Source organism: Phodopus roborovskii, unplaced genomic scaffold (assembly GCF_943737965.1).
Source record: "Phodopus roborovskii unplaced genomic scaffold, PHOROB, whole genome shotgun sequence".
Classification (NCBI taxonomy): Eukaryota; Metazoa; Chordata; class Mammalia; order Rodentia; family Cricetidae; genus Phodopus; species Phodopus roborovskii.
In genome coordinates, this window is record NW_026126541.1 from 22,523,065 (window position 1) to 22,549,410 (window position 26,346).

The 26,346-nt window shown below is 40.6% G+C and overlaps 1 protein-coding gene across 1 annotated transcript in view; it reads right to left on the bottom strand.

The window, feature by feature from the left end:
* The window catches only part of Hectd2 (HECT domain E3 ubiquitin protein ligase 2), a 69,927-nt gene extending 59,281 nt beyond the window's left edge, over positions 1-10,646 (bottom strand). The window contains exon 1 of the mRNA XM_051199594.1: positions 10,406-10,646. Coding sequence (XP_051055551.1) covers positions 10,406-10,543 — 138 coding nt within the window. The 5' untranslated portion in view covers positions 10,544-10,646. The remainder of the gene's footprint in view (positions 1-10,405) is intronic.
* Between the last annotated feature and the right edge of the window lie 15,700 nt (positions 10,647-26,346).

Genomic DNA, 26,346 nt, shown 5'->3' on the forward strand with positions numbered 1-26,346 from the left:
AATGTACACATAATACAGCAGAAGCATTTGTGCTCACCAAATATTCATGTGCTCTCTTCCTGTCCTTTTCTAGAGCCATCAATAACTCTGATGGGCTACACGTAGAAATAACATCTATCAGTTCTGGAAAGAAGTGTGGACACGTGTAAGACTGGTGGGGAATCCCAGCTCTCTGCTGTCTCCTAGCACTGTGGCAATACCAGATGATAAGAGCTGAGGTTCTGGATTATTCATGAGCTTGGGTCTTGAGTGATGGATTATACAGAGCAGAGCCACTTCTGATCCACAGGCTATACACAAACAATAATACAACTTTTCCCCCCTCAGACAGGGTTTCTCTGTGTAGCTTTGTAGACCATACTGCCCTCGAACTCACAGAGATCTGCCTGCATCTGCCTCCCAAGTGCTGGGATTAAAGGCATGCACCACTACCATCCAGCTAATAAAACTTTTTTTAAACACTGAAATTAAAAGAGCTCAAAGAAAATAAATTGGAGACACTACACACATAGTGTTTACATTTTTGGATATAAGCTACTTTGTAAATCTTATTTCATATGAAGCAAAAAAAAAAAAAAAAAAAAATCTAGGACAGCTAAAACAATCCTGTACAATAAAAGAACTTCCAGAGGTATCACCATCCCTGAATTCAAGCTGTACTACCAAGTTAAAGTAATAAAAACTACATGGTACTGGCATATAAACAGGCAAGTGGATCAATGGAATGGAATCAAAGACACAGACATAAATCCACACACATATGGACACCTGATTTTTGATAAAGAAGTCAGGAAAACACATGGGAAAAAGAAAGCAACTTCAAAAAATGGTGCTGGTCTAACTGGATATTGACATGTGGAAGAATGCAAATAGATCCATACTTATCAAACTGCACAAATCTGAGCTCCAAGTGGATCAAAGACCTCAGCAAAAAACCAGACACGCTGAACCGAATAGAAGTGAAAGTGGGGGACAGCCTTAAACATGCTGGCACAGGAAACAACGTCTGAACAGAACACCAATAGTACAAGTACTCAGAACAAAAATTAACAAATGAGACATCATGAAACAGAACAGCTTCTGTAAAGCAAGGGTCACTGTCAACAGGACAAAATGACAGCCTACAGAATGGGAAAAGATTTTCACCAACTCCACAACTGGGCTAATATCCAAAGCATATAAAGAACTCAAGAACTAGATAGACATCAGCAAACCAAATAATCCAACTAAACAATGGGGTGCACATCCAAACAGAATTCTCAACAGAGGAATCACAAATGGCTAAGAAATGCTTAAAGAAATGTTCAACATCCATAGTGATCAGGAAATGCAAATCAAAACTACTAGCAGGGGGACTGAAATTATAAAAATATTATACCCTTTCTTATGCTTAGACCTGCCACACATACTATAATTGACTTTCAGGATTTTGAGTCTTGTCTGGAGTTCTACCGAAGAACACTAGAGATGAAATTTTGGAATAGGGCCAGCCAGCCTGAAAACAGTGGGCTGTATGTGTTGAAGAATAGACAGCAGCAAGATACTCAACCAGCTGTTACAGACTGAAGCACAAAGAACCGGGGGTGGAGGGTGCAGGGGGTTGAACTTTAAAACTTCATTGAGAAAAAAAAATATACTCAAAATATTTCAACCTAGTAAATAATAGGATTCATTCTCTGGGCAGAGATGGCCCATGAATTTACTAAACAAGTTCATATTTCAAGCAGCAAAAAGTTTTATGTAGTAATTATAATTTTTATTTTGCTAGTACCAAACATGGGCCTCCACAGTTTTCTGACTACATACGCATGAAGGATATATGTAACATTACAATCTTAAGTAATATTGTACGACCCTCAGAATGAGGACTCTTCCAGGTTCGGTCTATACCCCAAGAACTCAATGTCCAGTCCAGCTGCTGCAAAATGCAAGAGGCTTTAATGAACAGGAAACGTTTGCGCAAACGGGCTCCTCCAGCGCACAGGCTAGAGAGAAGCCCCCTCCCATGGGCCCAGGTGTTTTTAAAGGCAAACCCACAAGCTTAGGGAGGGGGTGGGACCCTCTGTCCACTGAGTACATGACCCTTGGAGGCCGGACTCGCTATTAGGGTCAACAGTCCTTAGGGCCTCAGGGTGTGCTGATTAATTTTGTCTGGGCAAACCAGAGTTGCAGCTATCTCTTGTTTCCTATTCACCACCTGCTGACTCACAGGAAAGGAGGGGCAGTGTGAATTCTTCTTATCTCAGGGCCTTGTGAGAGGAAGCTAGCAAATTCCAAGGAACAGATATTGGTTTCCAGGTTAGTCCATCATTAACATTACTTTTTAGGTCTTTCAATATCAAAAAGTTAAATAGACAAATGCTTAGAATACCTACTCTGCTCATGTTAACATATAATGATGCATTTTCTTTTTCTTTTATAATGATGTATTTTCAACCTTATTTTCTTTGAATATTCGAGTCCTACTTTAAAAGTTTACTGAGGAACAATATGAGTCAAACTTCTAATTTCTTAAATCACATTTTTCTATTAGATGCCCTAAGTGGAAGTATTCAGGCTTCACTGATCACTTTTAAGTACTAATTTCTGTTGTGTATTTGATTTAGTGCCTCCAAAAACTGCCTTAGAAGATAAACATTTTTGCGTCTTCTAAGACAATAAAGGTATAATTGCCTCTGTTTCATCACACAATGCTATAAAATGGTTATATCTCCCCCTATCATACAGTCTCTGAAATAAAATATTTTAAATTGAATTTCTATGTCTGCAAATCCAACCTTCACTCTCAAGGAATCCAGAGTAGGCCACCTATAATAGATACAAGATAGATAGAAGAGTAAATGGTTTCCTGAGGTATTCAGTGAAGGTTATTATGTCAAACAAGTAGCAGGCAAATACATCTGTATGCTCTAAGTTAAATAAGCAATCCTTAGGATCTCTTGCTTGTCGATTTCCAAAACAAACTCTCCTAGCTACCAATCAGGAGCATATAAGATGTATGTGTATTCAGAATCCATAAAAGAACTATTTGGGGTCTTGATAGCAGATATGTTCTCTCTCTCTCTCTCTCTCTTTCTCTCTCTCTCTCTTTTAATTCTTTCCCTACAGTTAAGATGCTGGATTACAAAATACCAAGTACTAACTTTATATTTTTAAATCATGAATTTTCAGCTACTCTTAAGCTGTGAACTCTTTTTTTCTAAACTAAATAGCACCAGCCCTCAAGAAGAATTTTAATATGAACTGTATCCTTTAAAGGAGAGTAATAAAGATTTTGAAATAATTTCATTATTGCTTAATTGGCATAAGGTTCACTGAAGATACAATTTGACTTTTTTTCTTACAAGACTACAAGCTAGAACTAAAATTATTTTCCACAATAAAAGTCACAATGCAATCAATCTTAGAGACAACCAACCCTTAAAGGTACTAGCACTTAAGCACAGAACTTTAGTGCTCAGTTAACATCAGGAGGCAAGGTGGCCTCTGAGATTTATTCATGTGCTGCACACCACACACACACACACACACACAGAGTAAAGTTGCATAAAGATATTAGCCCTACACATGGAAATGCTTTGAGGCTTTATTTTTGTGTGCATGCCTGAGTGTGTCTGTGTAATTAATATGTGGGTATGTGTGTAGGTGTACAGAGGCAAGAAGAAGGCATCAGATCCCCTGGAGCTGCAGTCATAGGTCATTGTGAACCCTCCAACACGGGTGCTGGGAACTGAAATCCACTCCTCTGGAAGATGGCTCTGAACCACTGAGCCATCTCTCCAGACCCAAATATTATTTTTACAATAAGGTCACAATTCTACAACTAATTAATAAGAATCTTGTTGTTCTTTGGTTAAAAAAAAAAATCTAAATTAATACCAAGTTAACTTTATTGTACCTCTGATAACTAAATTTCAGCATAACTTTTCAATTCAGCCTAATCAGTAAAACTTCAATATATTTTATATTTAAAACATGCATTAATATTCATTCCAGTATTTGATCTCTTCTACCCCTGGGAATGGAACATGACTGGGAACACGCTGGGAAAGTGTTACACCACTGGGCTACATACTAGCCCAACTATATTCATTCTTAATATTTTAACTGCTATCTAAAATGTTACATAGATTTCTCTTAAGATAGGACTATCAACTTAAGAACAACTAATTATTTATTTAAGGCTCACTGTAAACATTTTTCCATACATTTAATTGTAATGCTAGAAAAAAGTAGGTGAAACTCAGAAATCAAAGCTTCTCAAAGCCTGCTCAGCTCTGCCCACCTCCTCATTCATCCATCTTTTTCTTCTCAACTCTAAAAATAAAGGGGATCCTTTTAAAACACAAGACCAAAAGAAGTTGCTATTTCTGGTAACACTACACTAATACCCCATCTGCAGCTATTTTTTCTTCTTCAAGAAGAAATTCATATGAAGTCTCACATATATCAGTGTTGGAGAGTTCAGAGTGCAGGGCATCCCTTAGCTCTGCGAGGATGGGGCAGGGATGCACTGGTAAAGGCAACAGATACAGAGCTTACATTTGATACAGAGGGCTGAGAAGAGATACCAAAGTAATAGGAATAGCAAGGGCTGGCTGACTTACAATTTCTCAATACAGAAGTAGATTTTCATGTGTATTATTTTAGATTTTATAATATTTTGTGAGTAGGGTACTATTATTATTTTCCTCACTATATCAACAAAGAATTACAAGTATCAAAGTGGTCTCACCCTTAACATTTTTCAGGCATTTTCTGGCTCACAATTTAGAAACACATTTTTCTTTGATTTAAATATAGTCAAATTATTTTTGCTTTATATCTTGGATTAAGCAAGAATGGGAGAATACGCAGATGTGCATTCTGGTTTTGCAGCCAAAATAAAAAAAAAAAAAAAAAAAAGAGGTTGAGAGACTTTATAATCCACTCAAAATTAGACACCCAGGATATGTATTTATAAAGCTACCATCTCTCTCTCTCTCTCTTTTTTTTTTTTTTACTGAAAACTCTTTAAGAACTATTTTAATCTCTCTGAGAGGTTATTTTTACTTTATCAGACTGTTTTGTTTTATATAGAATTTAATTACATATTCATAGCATAACATTAAACCCAAATGATCAAATATTCTAGAATATACTTTTTCCCCATACTATTCTATATTTGGAAACAAGTTTAAACATGTTGCTGGACCACATCCTCTTTTCCAAATTGGAAATGCTGCTTTAGGTAGAGGCTCTTTGTGCCACATGTTGCTGCCAGAGATGGATACGGGGAAAGAACATGCTTTTGAAACTACCTTAGTATCATTTTACTCTTTAGCAAGGTATAAGAAATCTGACTTAAATGTCTGTCCTGAAAAAATGGGATAATAACTTCTACATTGGGTTATTGTGTGATTGTTGTTGGTTGTGTTAACTGACTAAATGACACATGAAAGATGCATAGCACAGAGAGAGTATGCACTTAAGAGTTGTTATTATATACATTTCTGAGAGAAAGAGACAGGGAGGAGACAGAGGAGAGAGAGACAGAGAGAGACTTACTTATGTAGTCCCAACTCTCCTGGAATTCAAGAGACTGGTCTACTTCCCTCTCCCCACAGTGCTAGACTGAGAGCGCATACCACCACACCAGGTCACATATTTTTAAAATCTGTACTTTATTAAATTATGTAAGATATACTCACCATTATTTAGAATATAACAGACAAAAGGCTAAGGCAATTCCATATATAAGACTGTTCCAAATGCTAAGCATTATATACAACCACACACACACACACACACACACACACACACACACACACACACACAGAGTTTTGAAATCTTACTGAACTGCTTTTTGCCTTTTTTTTTCCTTCTGGGAAACTTTTTGTTTGATTTTCTTCACACTGTGTGGACTCTTCCACCCTGGACACTTTATTCTGTGCTCACCATCTCAAGCATGAACCACAGCCGTCCTTCCTTCACTTTCTTCCTCCTCCCTCCCCCAGTCTAACTATACACTACCAGGAATTTCATTATGCTGTTCTTCTATTCAAAGAGTTCCAAAGGCTTCCCATTAACCACAGGGGAAACGGCCGACTTCTCCAGCCCCCATGCATTTTTACTTACCTCCCACAAGTCCCCAGCACACTTCCCCTGGGCCTGTTTTATTACTCCCTAATTCTTCCCTTTAGGCTTGCTCATGTTTTTTTACCCACTGTTTACTTTGCATACTTGTTTTTGCTCATCCAGATCCTATCATTCCTTGAATGGCCAGCCAGCTTTTTTTAAAAAATTACTTTTATTTCAAGGCCTTTCTTCAGTTGTGCTCATAATGATATCCTACATTACAAACTGTTTCTGTTTCTGTAGCTTATTGTGATGCTTACATATTGATTTGTTCTTTATCCATTAGCCCCAAATCACCTGAGTCAGGACCTCATCAGTAAGCTTTGTCTTTCAGTGATAGGCAGTTCCATCTTGGTTCAAAGGTTCCAGTGACCCCATTTATACAGAACACAAACTTGTCATTCTCATCCTCCATATATACATTTTGTGTCTTCCATCAAACTCTTCTCTCATCTACTTGACACAATTCTTAGTCTTTTATTTGTGGGCAAAATTCCCTTTGAAATTCTAAACTAAAGAAGGAGATGTAACTCAGTGGTAGAATGTATGTGCACAAAGCCCCAAGTGATCCTCAGCAACACACACACACACACACACACACACACACACACACACACACACACACGGAGAGTTTAAATCGATTTCTCTTTACCTCCCCAGTTTATATGAAATTTACCTTTCTTGAACCAATTTTATTCCTTGGTATATCCTATTCCATGGAGAATCTCTCTCCTGTTCAGCTCATTAAATATCAAATCAAACTCATCCCCTCTTGCCTCAGTTAATTCTGCCTCTCCTTTAGAGTATTTTCTCCTTTTATGTTTTTCTAACATTGTATTAAATCAGTAATGAATTTATGACATTCATCCATGTCAACTTGTGAACCTTGGTGAATTCAGTATCTCCATCAGCAGCCCTTCACAGGCAAACACTACTTCAAATTCTTTATTACTCTCAGCTCTGGGCTTGCATCCCATCCACAGCACAAGGCGGAGTCTCCAATGCTGACAGTGCTCTGAGGGCTCTATCTGGGTTTCTTGAGCATCTCTCACAGGGTCACTGTAATAGCCATTCCTTTGAGCAGCACCACCCCAGCATCTCTCATGCAGCCACTATAACAGCCATTTCTAAGTAGTCTTGGCATGAGGGTGGAGTTTAAAAACACAGATCTTCTAATTCAGTGTGTACAGCATCAGTTTTCACTCTTAGCTATACCAAGGAGTTAAAAGAAAAATATAATGCCTCCACTTCATTCTCTGAATTTCTGATTTAAGGAGCTTGAAATGTTTCCCAGGGGATTTTATTGTGATTTCATCAAAGGCTGAAAACTAGGGTGGGTTGTAGGTTGGCCCTCACCGTGCAACCAAAGTAACTCTATGTGTCAGGGTCTTCTGAGTGCAGCTGCACTTGGCATTGAGGTAATTTCTCAGGTTCTAGCATTCTCTCTCCTATCCTACAAGGAGAAACTCATCCCCCCCCCCTTAAATCTTCAGAATAAACTTAAAATTTTAACCTTATTTAGGATCAACATAATTTGGTCTCTTCTTTGTTTTAGAGAGCTGTCACTCTTACTTGTTTCCACAGTCATAACCATGACACATTAATTTTCTGAAAAAGTCATGACTACAGGGCTACTTGAATTGAAACAAGCTCAACCTGGAAAGACAGAGCAAAAAGAATTACTAAAATGACACCTCCCCAAAGCTACTGATGTCAGTGAGGTTACTAAACAAACCTGGGTTCTGCTTAACGAATAAGGAGTCCAAAAACAACCTAAGAGGCAACCATCTTTCCCAGCCCACCATATTCCACCAAGCCTTTCCCCACTCACTGGAGAAGTCAGTCACCCTGTTGCCAGCTTCCCGGATCTTCAAGATCAGCCTGATTTTTCCTTAGGCCTCTTATTGTGATGCCCCAAAAAATTTCAGCTCTGAATATGTCCTTGACAGACAGACAGACAGACAGACACACACACACACACACACACACACACACACACACACACACACACACACACCTACCTACCTCTTAATGTGCCTTAAAGTGCCATTTAAATATCCAATAGCAGTACCAGGGTTGAAAGACCCTTTAAGTCACCACAGAAAATGTCTTCAGAGTCTCAAGTTTTTGATTCCAAACTGTTTTCTCCCTTAATATTTACTTAAAGATTTAAAATATTCTTAAACTACAGTCTTTTTTTTTTTTTTACTAGTCCACAATCCTGAAATAAATGTCTTTGCAATTCATTTGGTGGCAAAAACATGAATCTGACTTGAAATGATATGAGGCCTTATTCTATTTAGCACAATCAGACAATACATTTTCTACAATTTTTTAAATACCACTGATTTTGGGAAATTGGCTGGGAAGTCACTATAGGTATTACATGTAGTATATGTACTTAATGACTTTCTCAAAATCTGAAAAACTTGAAATTACAAAGATGTATGGGCTTCAGATATTACACATTAGACTTACATTCACACTGTTTCAACTTCTGTGATTTTTTTTTCATTACAAACCTTTCTTCCAGTTACATTGCTATAAATATAGATTTGAGGAAAGGTACTTGCCTTTAGAAACTAAAATCATTCATATAATTGCTTCTAAAAACAGATACATCTTTCTCCCTTAATAACCACCTTAGGAACAAAAACTGACGATGAGGTGATGGCTCAGCAGGAAAAATCACTTGCCCCCAGGTGTGGGGTACAAGTTCACCTCCTAGACATGGGGATCTGAGTTCACATCCTCAGAACCCAGGCAAAGATGAGTTCAGTGGTGTGTCTGTAATCCCAATACTCGTATAGATCAATACTAGTCAGTGATAAGAGAATCCTGGAAACCTGGTTTATGAAGATTCAGAAACAAGTGCCCTCGTCTCAAATAAGTTCAAAGATGAGGGCTGACACCAGAGGTTTTCCCCTGACCATTATACTCCCCGGCTCCCCCCCCAGACCCCCCCCCCCCGCACGCCAGACACACTCGCGCGCGTACACACACACACACACACACACACACACACACCCTAGACACATGTACACATTTGAATGACAAAACAAAACACATCGGTGTTAAGAAATCCTACTGAATAAACTCTGAAAACCCAGGGTACCACCAGTAGGAACCAGGACTAAAAATGGAATGACAAATTGCTTCACAGCATTTACCAAGGTAATCCCTAACCACAGCTGCAATTTACCAATCAGCTGTAGCCACGCTTTCAAATGTGTCACTGCTGTCCACGATTTGCTGCACTGACAGGATAAAAGAGTTGTCTTTAACAATTCTCAGTTATTACAGGCTTTAAACGTTTTTGAGAAACCTACCAAATCGTAAGCACTGACAGGATAAAAGAGTTGTCTTTAACAATTCTCAGTTATTACAGGCTTTAAACGTTTTTGAGAAACCTACCAAATCGTAACATTATTCCAATACTAACACTTTATAAAGAGGAGTGAGCTATTTTAGGTAAATTCTTAGTCATTTAAGAGGGCGGCTTGAAGAAACTAATTGCAAGTAGAAATTTAAAAATGTATAATATTCCCTAAACTTTTACTATTTTGTCATGTACAGATGTGTGACAAGTCATAATCTTTAAATACATGAAAGCAAACTTACCCAAAGTATTTAAATTAGTATGTCAAATAAAAATGTCAAAGTCAGAGAGGTTAAATGATTAGCAACCAGACTCACAACCACCAATAAAAACGGGGAAGGGAGAGAAGGGATGATGCCCCATGACATCATTTGGCAGTATGCAGTTTGAAGGCTGAGAGCGCCTTCCAAATAACCCTTGAAAATCCAGCTGGCAAATTACCCCTGTTAAGCATCGGTAACTGAGTTTTCAAAGAAGAAAAAGCCCCTCTCCTTTAAGTCACATGTCTGTACCACATGAAAAAAACCACAAATAAATAAAAATAAAAGCATCAGGAATGCATCTGCCTCCCACTACCCAGACAGTATAACCGAAAGGTCAGAATTAGGTGGAAACTCGCCTCGGAGTCTGCTCCATCTAAAGGGAGGAGAAAGGACAGAAAATAGGCAAGAAGCGAGAAGCGCTGCCTCGGCGCCCCCAGGGTAGGCTCTCCATCCCGGGGGACACAGTCACGGCCGCCCTCCAGACATCTAAGTGGGGAGCCAGACCCCAGAAAACAAGCGAACGCCCAGCGTCGGGCAGCGGACCACACTCCCCGAGTGTGCAAGGCAGGGCTGCCAAGTGTTGGCGCTTGCCCTCGAGGCGCGCCTTCCCCGGCCGGCGCTCGCGGTGTCCCCCGGCCCCCGCCGCACCTACCGCGGCTGCGCCGGCCGGCACGACGGGCGGCAGCTTCTCCCGCTCCGGCTCTTTGCCCTTCTTCTCTTCCGAGGCGGCCGCGGCCACGGCCGGCGACGCTCCGGGCGAAGGATCCCGAGCCGCCTCACTCATGTCTGCCCGGGCGGCTGGGGGGCGAGGCGGCGGCGGCGGCGGCGGCGGCCGGACTGCAGCCGGGGCGGGCGCTGCTGCTGCCGCGGCCGCGAGAGGGCTCTGGGCCGCAGCTTCCAACCGCCGCCGCCGCTCCGCCTCCGCCCGCCCGCCCGCGGCCCCGCGCACGCGCGCCCCCGCGCGGCCGGATGTCGGCGCGCGCGCCCGAGGCCGGCCGGCCGCCCGCCCGGCTCCGCCGCCCCCGCGCGCGCGCGCCCCGCCCGCACACTCGGCCGCGCGCCGCTCCTCGCCGCGGGTCGTCTAGGGCTCCGGCCGCGGCCTCGCGTCTCGAGCGAGGACCCGCAGCGGGAGGCGGCGTGGGCCCCGGGGAGGACGGCCTGGTGCCGCCATGTTGTTTGCGAGCTGGCGCTTGAGGCGAGGAGCCCGGGGCCGCGCGGTGGGGCTTCCCGGGAGGGTCTGGACCCCGGAGGGCCACAGGCCCGCAGAGGCTCGGGCTCGGACACCATCCCCGGCATCCTTGCATCTGGAGCGCCGGGCGAGCCGGGGACCTGTGACCTGGCCGCCGGCTGCGGGTCACGGCTGCTCTTGACCTCCGCTGCCCCGAGGCTGCTTGTCCGAGCATCCCTTCCCTGTGTGCCCGGCAGTAAAGCCTCATCCTACAGAAGAGCCTAGGGTCGGGAGAGGACAGTGCGGCACCGTGCTCCCCTCCCACACACACACACACACACACACGACGGGGCAGGCAGGGCGGCCAGGCCACACTTTTCCATTTCTGAGCCGCGGTCCTTAGCGACTGCCAAATCCGCCTCTCGCTTTCCGTGCCCACGCGCCTACATTTCGCTCCTTCCCCATCCTCCGTTCCCTCTTATTCCCTGTCCCCTTCCGTTTATAAGTTACAGATGGACATACCCAAACTGCCGAGTAATCCTTAATAAACCTCGTAATAAATGATGGGTAAGAACGTTAAAAATTGAATTGTTTGAAGTCATGCTGTTAAAATATCCCCCACCTCCACCGCTGAAAGACGTAGACAATTTCCTTTCTCTCCGCGCCCCCTCCTTTTCCTTTTATCAGTCTGCTGGAATGGCAGAGACACCTGCTGATGGAGGGAGAGGATGGAAGGGAGGAAAGTAGTCGCTGTACCACTTACTAAAAATAGAGAATTTCTCGACATTGAGGTCCTTGGCTTTTCAGTTGAGACTTCGTTATTTTATTCATGGCGAAGTGAATTTTCTAATCCAAGAATACTCAGATCCAAATACAAGAAGCAAGAATATCTCTGAAACAAACTCAAAGGGGATTTGGAGGATGTCATTTTATATAACTCGGAGTCGACAGAACTGAATATGAGTTGCAGTTCTTCATGGCACAAGACTTTTTTTCAAGTCCAGAATTTGCAGCAAGCAATAATGTGACTAGGATAATGCCTCCTGTACTGCTTTTTGAAATGATACATTTTGCTTTTCATTCATGGGAAGGCTTTGTAGTTTTAATATAGTTGCTGTCACCGAATATTTCCCTATTAATTAACAAAAGGTGTGGAATAAGTATCATAAAGTAATCAACAAAAAGTATTTCAGTACTGTTTGTCTTTAGAGTCAAATAATGATGTAGGCATTACTTTGTAACATCCTTTCCCATTTCCTTTTCCTCTCTTCATAAATCTCAGAAATAACTCACAGAGTTACTTCTTTTAGCATTATTATTTTCTTTTAGCACAGGTCAGCATGTTGAAAGCTGACAACAAATATTGTAAAGCTGACCATTTTAAGTACACTTCAAGATGCACTGTGTGTGTAGGCTACTGAAACAGTGGTGGATTATCTTTCCTATTGTCCTTAACTAAAGTCAGTAGTTTACTATTAAAGTACTTGGCTGAGAAACGAGTTGGATCGCATGCCTTATGCTTCCACTTTTCATGTGTGAGACAAAATAAAAGTGTGTCTGTACATCTAGTCACACTCAATAGAACAACATATTTAGATATTGGCCAAACCTGGTAAGTCAGAAATGTTCATTTCTACTGCATCTGATAAGATATGCCAACTGGAAGACATCCATGGGTTTATCCACCCATTATATAGAAAAAATAAGCAATGTGTTAAATTTGTTTCCACTTCCTACTAAATAGATGCCTCTCAGTGAACCACCTAATGTCTTTTACACAAGCCCTGGGTGGGAAATGGGAGGCAAATGTGGATGCTCTTGGTATGCTAGAGTGATAACTCTGGATGTGGGGTGGACTGGGGGTTGGGGTGGGAGGATGGGGAGTAGCTTAGAGGCTTGAAAGGCAACTGCCACTAAAGACTTTCTATGTGTCCAGTGTGGGATTGGGTGGTGGTGTTGGGACTCATCCAGGGTTCTGGCTGTTCTGTATAAACGCACACATTTGAAAAACCAGCAGAGTCCAGCGCTACTGACTCCCTGGCAAGGTTGCCTTGGCATAGTGAAGGACTTAGAGCATTTCTAGTCTAAGAAGTATGGAACAAGTTCACACACCTGCTGTTCAAATCATGTTCTTTCTTCTTCTTCTTCCTCTCCTCCTCCTCTCCCCCTCCTCCTTCTCCTTCTTCTTCTTTTTGTGCTGCAAAGGTTTTCAGCTTCAGCTTACACACACACACACACACACACACACACACACACACACACACACACACATCAATTCTCTGAGCTTGAATTTCTCAGGGTCAAAAGCAGGTAAGAGCTGTCCCAGGTGGCACTGTCAGCACAGCATCTTTGTAGCCCCGGGGGAGATGTGACTAGAAGGATCCTGGGCAGTGCTAAGAGGCAAGAAGGCTGATTTAGGAGGCTTTAAATTCAGAGAAGGGAGAAGGGGAGTTAGTTAGTGCATGGTATTACATTCCCAGATTAAAATCCTACATTGATAAACCAAAATAAGGGTAGGTGCAGGGAATTAATAGCCTTTTTAGGGTAGAGCCAGGATTAATTGAGTTAGCACTTTCCCCAAGTAAGCTGTGGGTGAATTTGGGACACCCAATCTCCTTATCAGGAAAGACTAAGAATCAAACAAGCTGGAGTGTAGCACCCCTATCTTGAAGGTCTGGAATGTGATTCATGTGAAGGACTCCCCTTACCAAATGCCTAATAGAAGATAATTGCAGGGAGGTGGCTTCTAAGTCTGTCTCAGGGAACGAAGCAGAGATTAGACTGTGGGGACCAAGGTTATTGATTGATTGTCTCCTTGACTAAAATTTCTCACCAGAGGTCCCCCAGAGTGTGTGTGTGTGGGGGGGGGTGAGCCAATATGCTAGTATATGGGAAATTGTGTTCAATAATCCACACACTGCTGAATCTTGCACCAAAAGAGCGTGCTTATGGCTTCACAAGAATAAATATCGTGTGTAAGAACAGCCATTATACAAAAGGTGGCAGACCCAGTGTCTTGCAACTGGGTTCATCTCCATCACAATGCATTCATTCTGTTGGGTCAACCTGCTTTATCAGCTGAAATCTCACTGCATAATTCTTGTGGACTGAAACACATACAGAAGACACTTTTCAGTCACACTTGTGATGGTCAAGTACAAACTCAATAACCTTGAAAGAAGTGGGGCCCTTCCTAAGTCCAGATGCAACTGGACGTCATTAAACGGGTTTCCATCTGAAGGTGATATATCTGAAAGGAAACAGGGTGTGGAGGCAATGAAATGGGATTTAGAGATGCTATTTACAAAGGGGAGTGTCAAAGGTGGAGTTAGATGGTATGGAAAGTCTAACTCGCAGAAAACTTCTACTTTAACCACACACAGTACTAATGATGTACTAAACAATAGCAAAATTGGCTCTGGAAGAAGATTTAAGAATGGTTTGTAACCAGTCATTATGAAATCATGTAGTCTATTTTAAAATTTTTTCTTCAGTCTTAGTTTCGTTATAATGATTTATTGTGTGTGCTACATTGAATTAATTAGAAGACAATTTGTGTGAGTCAGTTCTCTCATTCTACTGTGTGGGTTCCTGAGGATCCAGCTCAGTTTGTCAGGCTGAGCAGTAGGTACCTTAATACAGTGAGCTAACCCAACAGCCTTGCAACATATTTTTAAAGACAGCCTCTTTTTCATATTCCAGTTGGGTATTGTCCTGAAGTAGTAAAGTTGGTAAATATACTTCTTTCAACCATGTTGACACACTTCCTTAGCTATAATGATTGTGACTTTTTGGGGGAAAAATCAAATCTATTTCATTACAGAAAAAAAGTAGAATATGCTGGCTATCAAAAGGAAGCAAATAACCAGTAAAGGTCCTGTTCAACTATAGGTGTGTATGAAGATCCTGGTCAGTAGGTTTACAATGTCCCATAACCATGTCTGCTTTCACACACAAAGACACAATGCTTCTTACATGATTTTTAAAAAAGAAACAAAAAGCTGAAACTGTACCAAGACACTGTATTACATCTGTGCAACTCATTCTTTAGACAGCTTCAAATGATGAATAGTAATGAGAGAGAAAAAGAACATGTAGTTGGTTGGGTAAGGAGATGGGGAGGATCTGGGGGAAGTAGAAGGATGGGAAAGGCTATGGTCAAAATGTGTTGTATGAAAAAGTAATAAAAATGTACAAAACAGCAATCAATGGCAATGACAACAGATAGAGGTCAGAAGATGGGGGAATGGAGAGGACAAAGTTGAAGAGTGACAAAGCAAAGAAGATGGATTGACTCTAGCAATGACTCTATTCACCTGTGGGGCAGGGCGGGGGCTTTAAATGGATGAGCTGCACAATATGGGATTATGTTTCAAATGTATGAAACTGTTTAGAAAGAATATAGTACCACAATTCAGAGTAAATGCATACAATGCTGCATATGTCCAAGACCTAGGAATGGAGTGGTGATAATCACACTTCCCACTTTTAAACCCGATGCACCTTATCCCTGATTCATCAGTGCTCCCCCCCCCCATCTTAAATCTTACTCTTCTCCTGCCTTGAGTCTTGCCTTCAGTGTCTTCCCTACTCTAATTGCTACCAGAATGACCTCTTAAAATACATGCAATTCTTTGCCAGTCCTTTGTTTAAAAACACCGGAATAGCCATTCAAAGGCCTTACAATAGTAATTCAACCCACCCCACTCTGGCATTCACCTGAATTCTTTGCAAACAGGGATTTTCAGAATGCCCCAATTAGACTAATTTTTCTTCTTTCTGCTCCCAGAACATATTGTACATATTTACTTTGCATTAAAAGATTACATTGCGTTTTTGTTATGTGTTCCACAATAAATTCATGGAGAAGAGGGAAAGCTCCATGTCTAATTACTCATTGAGTCCCCAACTGCAGGGAGCAAACTATCGGGAGTGTGATGCTGAGGTAACTCAATAAGCTCAGATTAATAAAGCAAAATGTTTCTTTGATGTAAAGGGGCTCTGATACTGTTCCCAAAGAAGAATTAGAAAAGTACTCTGCATAATAGGTTACACTTACATAGAGGATTTTGTCCTTGTATGGTTGCATTTTAATTTAAATTTTTATTTATTCATTTCGGAAACAAGGTCTTACTGTACAGCCCAACCTGGTCCAGAACTCCCTATGGAGACCAACCTGGTCTCAAACTTATGTTGATTTCCCCGTCTCTGTCTCCCAAATCCTAGGGTAACAGGTATGTGCCACCCTGGTATTGCTTTGTAAACCTCTCAATTTTAAGAACAAGGCTTTCAAAGAACTTTCCATGATGCTGTTTCCAGCATCTGTACTGTCCCATGGAGCAGCCATCAATCTTATTTCATGCTCATCACCAGAATAGTGTGCCCTGTCTAAATGATCTCCACTCTGAGCCTTATTCTTCAGAGTGCAAGCAAGTCAATCTTCATCAAAGTAATGAATATAGACCTAAATGCTCCAGGATCAAGCCTAAGAAGCTAAATTACTCCCTGATATTTAGAGTGTCTTTTCAGAAGAGTACTGTTTTCACAGGAGTTTGAATTTATGGAACACAAATTACATTTGACTGCATCTTATATTTGCCTAAGGCTATGGAGAAGTGCTCTAAACTGAAAACATTAACAGCAAAAAAAGTGGCAAGATGGCTGTACATGTTCTCAAGTTGATTTTAGATTGTTTCTTTTGACACTTCTAAAGGAATATGTGTGTATACATATATTGCTCATACCTAGTAAAGGGTTCTCCTTAAATACCACTTGTGTAATTTTCTTAATTGTCTTACCTGTATATATTGATAACTTGTATCTTAATTCTATTTTTACACTTGTCTTTTTACTTGCAAGATATAAAAACAATAAGATAACAAATGACACATCAGAAGCATCCTTTACAGGATATACCTATTTACAATTTTTTTTTTAGTTAAAAAATAAATATTCCAAGGAAGCTGAAGACATCAAAACAAATCAAAATGGCAGCCATTGCTATTCATTCATCCTTTTGTCTTGTTAGACAATTAAACCAATTAAAAGTGTTTTCTTCTCTGGTCTTTCATTTAGCTAGTGATATGATTCTGCCCCATGAAGTATATTTTAGGGAGAGTATTTGCCACTGTTTTCTGCCTGAAATGAAAATATAATATTTGGATATGGCACTAAACTCTTTAACAGGAGTCCAGGACATCCCTGAAACTGTAACTGCTATAGCCGCTTTGACTGCCTGTATTTGGATTTCTTGTTTTGCTATTTAATCAATTCCGTACCTTGTTTAAATCCATATTGAATGGTGCTCCTGTCATTTGCAGTTAAATATATTCCTGTCATTTTCAACATGTGCATGCATGTGTATGAACACATGCACACACTTCATGAACACATACACACCACACAAACATACAATCCACAAATGCATATATACCACACATACATACATGTGTAGTGATATGTAAAATAAAGCCTTTGTGTCTGGCTTTAAGTGCAATGTATAATAAACCCTAAAAAGCCTTTGGTATGTTTGGGTCTTTCAGTAGAGAGTGAGAAATTGTTTTGTGACTGTTTGAAGCTTGAAGAAATGTCTCTCTGGAGAATCTGCACTTGGTGCTATGTGAGAGCTTGTGGCTGCACCGACCTTGGTCTGAAGACACTCCTGGCAGACCTGGAGTTCTTACTTTTGATTATGGCTGCCACAATTAAAAGGGACTGAGATTTTGTGTGGGTTGTCTGCTTTCACGGCAGCAGGAGTAAGATAACTTTGGTAGCTGGAACCTTTCCCAGCCCTAATTAACCTTGTATATGTTTGAATAAAGTAACTGGAATGAGCTAGCTGGCTGAGTGTCAGTCTTTTCCAAGAAGGCTGAACTCCTCTGTTCTTTTGGAAAATAGAGGTTTAGCCTTCTCGTGAGCTCTTCTCTCTACTGCAATACCTACAGCAGACATCAAGCAAAATTGATGCACACACATACACACAGACACACACTCTCCACATACATACACATATACACACTCCACAAACATACAAATACACACTCCACAAACTCAGATTTCTAAATTTCATCTCAATTCACCTAAACCATTAAGTTAGTTGAATTTTGACTGATACAACTTGTATCAATCAAATCATGCCTCCAATTGAGTAAAATATCTTAATCTTACCTGTGTCAAAGTTCAGAAACTCTAATAACTTTTATAAGCCACTGATGCCTACAGATTTTAATTCCATACATTAGAGCTGTGAAAATTGACTTTAGTTCTATCTATTCTAATTTTTAACTAGGTATATGATTTTGGCAAAATTGCTCTTTGAGTTAATTCCCTTATACTTGAATGGGTGTTGTGAAGAAAAAGGAGAAAATATACAAAAGGGCTTTGTGAGGTATAGCACATTTTAATAACTGTAACCTAATGGGCTCTGCTGGGTACCAGAGACTGTGCTCAGGCATCTGTGTTCTTCTCAGAAATCCACTTTAACACGTATAGTTGTAGAATAGGACTTATTCCATTTTATGGGCAAGAGAACTAAGAAATCATATTTGGTATACTGTTTGTTCAGAGTCATCTTTTACTCGCCTGTTCTACTGAGGAATAATTTATTAAGCTAAGATTGGCAATTAATTATGTAGATTTAAGGTATATAATGTGATGTTTTGAGACACATCACATGTGCACGCTGTGAAGAGATAATCATGACCATGGCAACTCTTATAAAGAAAAACATTTTAATTGAGAATAGTTTACAGTTTAAGGTTATGTCCATTTTTATCATGGTGAGGAGCATGGTGACATGCAGGCAGACATGTTGCTGGAGAAGGAGCTGAGAGTTCTACATCTGGTTCTGCAGGCAGCAGGAAGAGACTGCCACACTGTCATAGTTTGAGCATATGAGACCTCAAAGCCTGCCTCCATAGTGACACATGTCTACTCCAAAAATGCTACACATCCTAATAATGCCACTCCCTAGGGCCAAGCATTCAAACACATGACTCTGTGGGGGCCATTCCTATTCAAACCACCACAGGGACATTACAAATTTAAATATATACACACCAAATATAGGCATCACAGATTTAACCCAACACAACAATAGTGGGTGATTTCATTTACCCCACTCTCACCAATAGCCAGGTCATTCTGACAAACATTAAGAGAGAAATACTAATTCGATGGTGTTGCTCATATTGACCCAATAAGCATCTACAGAACAATCTACTCAAACACTTCAGAATGCATATTCTTTTCGGTAGTGCACAGAACTGTTCTTAAAATGCATCATATAATAAGACATAAAGCATGTGTCAACAAATATACAAAAATCGGAACACTTTCTTATATTATTTCCTACCAGAATGGAATAAAAGTAGAAATCTATAGCAAGAAAAACTCCAGAATACCCAGAGAAACTCATGGTGATTAAATAGCACACTACAGAATGATGAATGGGTCATCAAATAAAGCAGGAAGGAAATTTTTTAAATTTCCTGGAATCTAATGATAATGAAAGCACAATACCCAAAATCTATGAATTCAATGAAGGCAGTCTTGAGAGGGAAGCTTACATTAAAAAAAAATAAATCAGATCTTAAATAAATGATAAAGCTTTTTAGGGCCTTGGAAGAACCAAACCAAATCACAACCCCAAACCTAAACAGAAAGAAAGTAAAATAAAGGGCGATTTCAGTTAAATGGAAATTTACAATACAAAGAATCATAAAAAAGAGTTTGTTTATTGAACAGATAAACAAGATAAACTCTTACCCAAAATAAGCAAAAGGAGGGATAGAAATACACACACACACACACAAACACACACATTAATTAATTAAGCACATATATGACAGGCAATGTGAAGTAATAATTAAAACATCTCCCAACCTAAAGAAGTCTAGGCTCAGATGGAGTCAATGCTGAGTTCTAACATGATTAAAGAACTTCGGGCTGGAGATGGCTCAGTGGTCATGGGCATGTACTACTCCTACAGAGGTCTTGGGTTTGGTTCCCAGCATCCATGCCAGGTATCTTACAATAACTTCAGCTCCAGGGAATCTGACCTCTTCTTCAGCACCCCCAAACACACATGTTCTCTCTCTCTCTCTCTCTCTCTCTCTCTCTCTCTCTCTCTCTCTCTCTCCACACACACATACACACACACATTTTAAAAATAAGGAATTAATAGCAGTCCTTTTCAAATGATTTCACTAAATAGGAAAATATGGAACTCTTTTTTTTTTCGTTTTAATAAAGCCAGGATTACCCTGATACCTAAATCAGATAAAGACACAACTACAAAAAATACCATACATCAATCTCCCCGATGATCATAGCTGTAAAAATTCTCAAAAAATATTTGCAAGCCAAAATAGAAGAACACATCGAAAAGATCATTCACTGGTGATCAAGGTGTCATCAGTTTTGAGATCCAGGAATGGACTAATGTACACAAATGAATAAATGTAGTGCATTGCAAGGAGCTAAGTTCTGAAATAACACGGTCATATCAGTAGGTGCAGTAAAGTCTTCTTAACAAAATCTAATATTCCCTTGGAATAAAAGCCCTGAAGAGACTAGAAATAGAAGGAACACATGTCAACACATAAAGGCTATATATGACAAACCTCTATGTATTGAGTCTTTTTCCCTCCCACCAGCCAGCTCCCAAATAATGACACAAAGACTTATTACTAATTATTAAAGCTCAACATTAGCTTGGGCTTGTTTCTAACTAGCTCTTATAACTTCAATTAACTCATTTTATTAATCTGCGTGCTGCCGCATGACTTGTGGCTTTTCCCTCTGCTCCTACATGTCCTGCTTTCTCTGCTACCAGCTGGTGACTTCTGCACAGCTCCATCCCCTCTTCCTCTTCCCATCTCCCTGCTTGGAAGTCCCATTACACCAGTCACAGCAACACATCTTCACACATTGTGTAAATATTCCTCAATATCCATAACCAACATTATATTAGGGGGAATCTCAGTATTTCCACTAAAATGAAGAACAAGATAAGCTTTTCTACTCTGTCCATTCTTACTCATCATAGGTTTTGAAGACTTAGATGGAGCAACAAGACAAGGGATAGACGGAAACAAAAGGGATAGACAGGAGAGAAGCCAAAGTATCCTTACTTGCTGATAACGTGATTCTATAAATAAGGCACCCTAAACATTCCTCTAGAGAACTCCTAAATCTCATACATGTTTTAAACAAAGTGCCAGGATACAAAATCCATATCTTAAAATCAGTAACTTTCTGAACACTAATAACAAGTGTGGTTAAAACAAAGAAGCAGGAAAACAGTTCCATTCACAACTACACAAAGAGAGAAAGAAAGGAAGGGGGTAGATTGACAGATAATAGAAAGATTGATAGATGATAGATAGATAGATAGATAGATAGATAGATAGATGGACAAATAGATAGATCGATAGCTCGATCTTGGAATTAACCTAACCAAAGAAGTAAAAGACCTCTACAATGAAAATGTTAAAATATTGAAGAAAGAAACAGGAGAAAACACTAGAGGATAGAAAAACCTTCCATGCTCATGGATTATTTAAATTAATAAAATTTTCCGTTCCACCCATTTTCCTGAAAGTGACAATTTTTCATTCATAGTTAAACAAAATTCCATCCTGTATATATACTATATTTTTTATCTGTTCATCTTTTGATGGAACCTAGGCTGATTCCAACCCTTGATATCATGAATTGTGTGAAAACAGACATGGATGCTTCACATCGTGTCCTTTGAAAGAGTATGTGTACTACCTGTGTGGTTGAAGAGTCTGAAAAGGACAGTAAGCATTGTAGTCTCCCCCCAAACTGGTTTCTCCCATCTCACAGACCCTCCTGCCAGATTCTTCCTGAATTTTAGGGAAAGATGTCTCCATGTCTCATGTTAAATGTGGGCATGTTACTCATGGTCAGTCAGTGAAAGTTCAGCTTTCATCCAGAATGATTAGTTCCGTGATGGGAACGTGACCCAACGCGGGTTAGCAAAAGGTAAGAAAGTACTTTCAGAACTTTTAAGGGAGAATGCTTCTTTCACGGAGAATCTGCAGGAACAATCTCTTCTCTCTCTTCCTCCCCTCTCCACCCTCCCCTGTCTGTCTCTGTCCCTCTCTGACTCTGCTCTGATATGGTGGCAGTTCTGAGGGGATACGCTTCATGGGTGACAAGCAAGGGAGAAAATAAACTGGATTTTCTCATGCTGTTGATGACTAATTACAACTTCTTCCTCATAAGAAATGAATGGTGTATATTTCTGTTATTATTACATATAGCCAAATAAGCCCTAGTCAGTATGATAACTTTGGGGGCAGGTCCAGGAAAACTTCTTTGAAATTAGCTGTTATGGGTGACTCTGGATTACATGGCAGTGGGCCATATTCAGAGAGATTGCATTTTCGGAGAGCAAAGGTACTTGCTTCATTAACTTAGTTCTCCAAACTTTTAAGTAAAATATGTAGGTTAACAAGAGTTTAACTGAATCACATTTAATGAATTGTATTTTGACAGCTTAAGTCATTTGTCTATAATACATCTGCCAAAGATAAATGCTCTTGAAACTTAAAAATCATACATTTTCTGCCTTGCCGTCATATGTGATTTCATCGCAGCAACAATGACACCAATTTTATGCCTTTTATATAGCAAAGTAGAGAAAATGGGTCTTAAGTAGTCATTACGCAGTAAGAATGGAGCTGTCACCCCAAATAGTCAACAGTCAGAGCCAAGAACTTAAACAAAACCAGCAGTTCCTGTATTCTTCCTCTACACACAAGTAAAAAGAGCTGCATAAAATTGGAAGGCATTGTTGCAATTTTCAGACATCGATCAGTCACATCTATCTACATTCTGCTGATGAATTTGTGAAATGCCAACTAAACATGGACAGAAGTGTCAGCGAGATGGGTAAAGGTACCTGCCATAAAGCCTAAAGAGTTGAGTTCACCTCCAGGGCGCACAGGGTAGAAGGAGAGAGCCTACTCTTGCTTGTCTGTATGTGTCTCTGGGTGCACATAAGGCATATCCACACTTGTTTTTGTGGGGATGTGCACCTCTGAATGAGTTTGGAGGCCGGCAGAGAGTATCGGTGTTCTCCATCACTCTCTTAGTAGTCTTTTGAGACAGGGTCTCTCTCTGAACTTGGTGCTCAAGTTTTCTTGGCTAGAAGATCCTCCTGTTTGTGTCGACAACAGAACTTAGGTTACAGGCATGCATCAGATGCCTAGCTTGTTGCATGGGTACAAATCCCAGCCTCATGATTTCCCAACAGGGGATATTGACTGCTGACCCATCTTTCCAGGCCCAGCAACAACTTTTCCTAGGGACTAATGGACCCCCTGATACCTGGGCTCCCGCTGGAAGGTACTTCTTGATCTGCGGGGAGGGAGGGTGCAGCATGGGGCTTTCCACTGTCGGTTAATCCATTCAGGAAATACCCTTACAGACTCACCCAGAGGCATGTCTCTTAAGTTTATTTAGATCCAATCAGGTTGACAACCAAGATTAACCTCACAAAGATGTCCAGTGTACCTGTTATTAACATTTTGCCTACTTAAGAAGATGGTATTTGAGGTTGGAGGGATGGTTCAATGGTAAGAGCGCTGGCTGCTCTTTCATGGGACCTAGGTTCAGTGTCCAGCGCCCACATGGCAGCTCACAAATGTCTGTAATTCCAGTCCCAGGAGATTCCATACCCTCTTCTGGTCTCCTCGGGCACCAGGCCTGCATGTGGTGCAGACATACATTCAAGAAAAAACACCATACACATATAAATAAAAATGAATAAATCTTTTAAAAAGATATTGTATAAGGCTAAGACATGAAGGAGAGGGATAAAACCAATCTTCAAATAGTTTCTGTGGCATTTCAACTTGAACTTTTAAAAGGACATTAATCCATTAAATACATAAATCTATTATCTATGGCAGGTGTCTAGAATCTTCCTGTGTGGGCACAAAGTTCTCAAATGACTGATTCCTTGAAGCATAAATGTCACTGGTCATCAAGGTAGACTGAGCTTCTAACCAGTCCCTAAACATGCCACACCTTCTTACCAGTCCCTGTAATATGATGAGCTTCCTGTAGCTGTGGTATAGTTTGATACAATTGACTTAGGGTGGAGAAAGTGCCTGGGCAATCCTCATCTAGACACATGGACCATGGAAACTGGAAAGTGGCTGGCAGAAATCAGAGAGACTCACAATGGGGTTGTGTGCCATCGGTCCATTGTGGGTAGAAGCAGGAGCACACAAGACTAAATGTAAGCAGCCTTTTAAAGAGCTGAGGAAGGTCACTGGATGTGGTCACTAAACAAGGACTTCTCTGCCTTACTATTGCAAGGAATTGCATTCTGTTAACAGAGTCCAGACAGCGTACTGACCTGAGCCTCGTGAACTCTTAGAGAATCCAGGCAGAGCTGCCTCCTTCTAACCAATAGAATGGTGAACTCATACACGACTGCTGTTTTTAGCTGTTAAATTTGTCCCATTTTTATGTGTCTGTGTGTCTGTGAGTGTGTGACAGGGGGGAGGGAGATGAAGGGAGGGAGGGAGACAGAGTTGTCTATGCACACATGGTGGGGAGGCAGTGCACATTCCTGCGCACGCAGAAGCTGGAAGAGGGTGTCAGGTGTTCTGGCCTATCACTCTCCATCTTAATTTCTTGATATAGAGTCTGTCATTGGACAGGAAGCTAGCCTGGACCACAACAAGCCCCAGCAATCCTTGAGCCTCCACTACCCACAACACTGGGTATGTGTGGCCATGCCCAGATTTGTATGTGACCATTGGGATTTGAATTTATGCTTGTGCAGCAAGTACTCTTACCCACAGAGCTATGTCCTCAGTCTTGTGCTAATTTTGGCACCACAATAGAACAGAGTATTTAAAGGGAACCCAAGAACCTCCACCTACAGGGTCTGCAAACAAAGTGACAGAGGAGCAGATATTAGAAATGGTGGAAACACAGCTGTGTGTGTGTGTGTGTGTGTGTGTGTGTGTGTGTGTGATGTCTTGCCTGCATGTATGTCTGTGCACCACAAAGGTCAAAAGAAGATGTCAGGTTCTCTGGGACTGGAGTTACAGATGACTGTGAACTGCCGGGTGGGTGCTGGGAATCAAACGTGGGTCCTCTGGAAGTGTGGCCAGTGCTCTTAATCCCTGACCTATCTCGCCAGGCCTTATTTCAAAACTTTCAAAGTCCTCCTTTAAGACACACAGGTATCGCCAAATGCTGTTGCACAGGCTCATGGAACCCTGACACGTTGTATGTGCCTTTGTCTTCATCTTTGCTGGAATGCCAACACCACTTGGGCGGCAACCATCACTCCTTTGTTCACCCTATACCAATGCCAAGAGCAGATCTTGATTCCCAGTAGGCACTTAACGAACATTTATAGAATAAACAAATAAATTATTAGGGCTAGAATTATACCAGCCAGCATTATATCAACACTCAGCTGCCAGCAATTATTTATGCTTGAATTCATTAGAAAGATTATAATAAGCTTCTTTGAATGTGCAAATAGAGTTAAATTGGCCAAAACATTCAGAATATAGATCCTGGGTGTGTGGTGATGCAAGCAGTTAGTCCTAACAGTGGGGAGGCAGAAGCAGGTGGATCTCTGTGAGTTCCAGGCCATCCTAGTCTACATAGTGAGTACCAGAATAGCCAGGATACCTAGAGAAACCATGTCTCAGGAAAAAAAAACGGGGGGGGGGAGACCAAAAAGGCTTTATGAGAAATATAAAATTATAAAAGGTATATTAGCAATTATATATATATATATATACATATATATATATATATGTATATATATGTTTATGTTTTTCCTTCCTAAAAATACAGATGAGGTTACTGGAGGGTAGTAAGGTTTGAATAATAGGTATATAACTGAATTAAATTATGATGTCAGTTGTGAATGTTTATCAAATTTTTTAATCATATAAGAATCCATTCATGTTTAGAAGTGATGATGTAAAAACAGTTAAAAAAAAAAAAAACCCAAAACAGTAAAAAACCAAAAACAAATTAAAAAAAAAAACCCCAAACCAAAAACAACAAAAACCAGACAGGCTTCAAATTCGTAGTAGCTAGAAAAGAAATTCGATTCCAACCTATTCTGTGAAGAAAGAGACTATTAAGTTTTACCAAAAATTCACTCTTGCGGTTATAAATATGAACAAACATGCCTGGCCATCCAGGAGTTCCAACCTTGGAGAGTCACTAAGCCATGTAAAATACAAAGCTGAATAAAAGACCTTATCAGAAGCAATGAACCATGGGAGTGAAACTGACAGAGATTGAAGTTCATGTTTTTTGTTTCTCTTTCTTGGAAAGTTGAGCAGAGAGGTTGCTGGGAGGCTTTTTACAGAAGTCGCATCCAGCAATGGGAGTAGAGAACC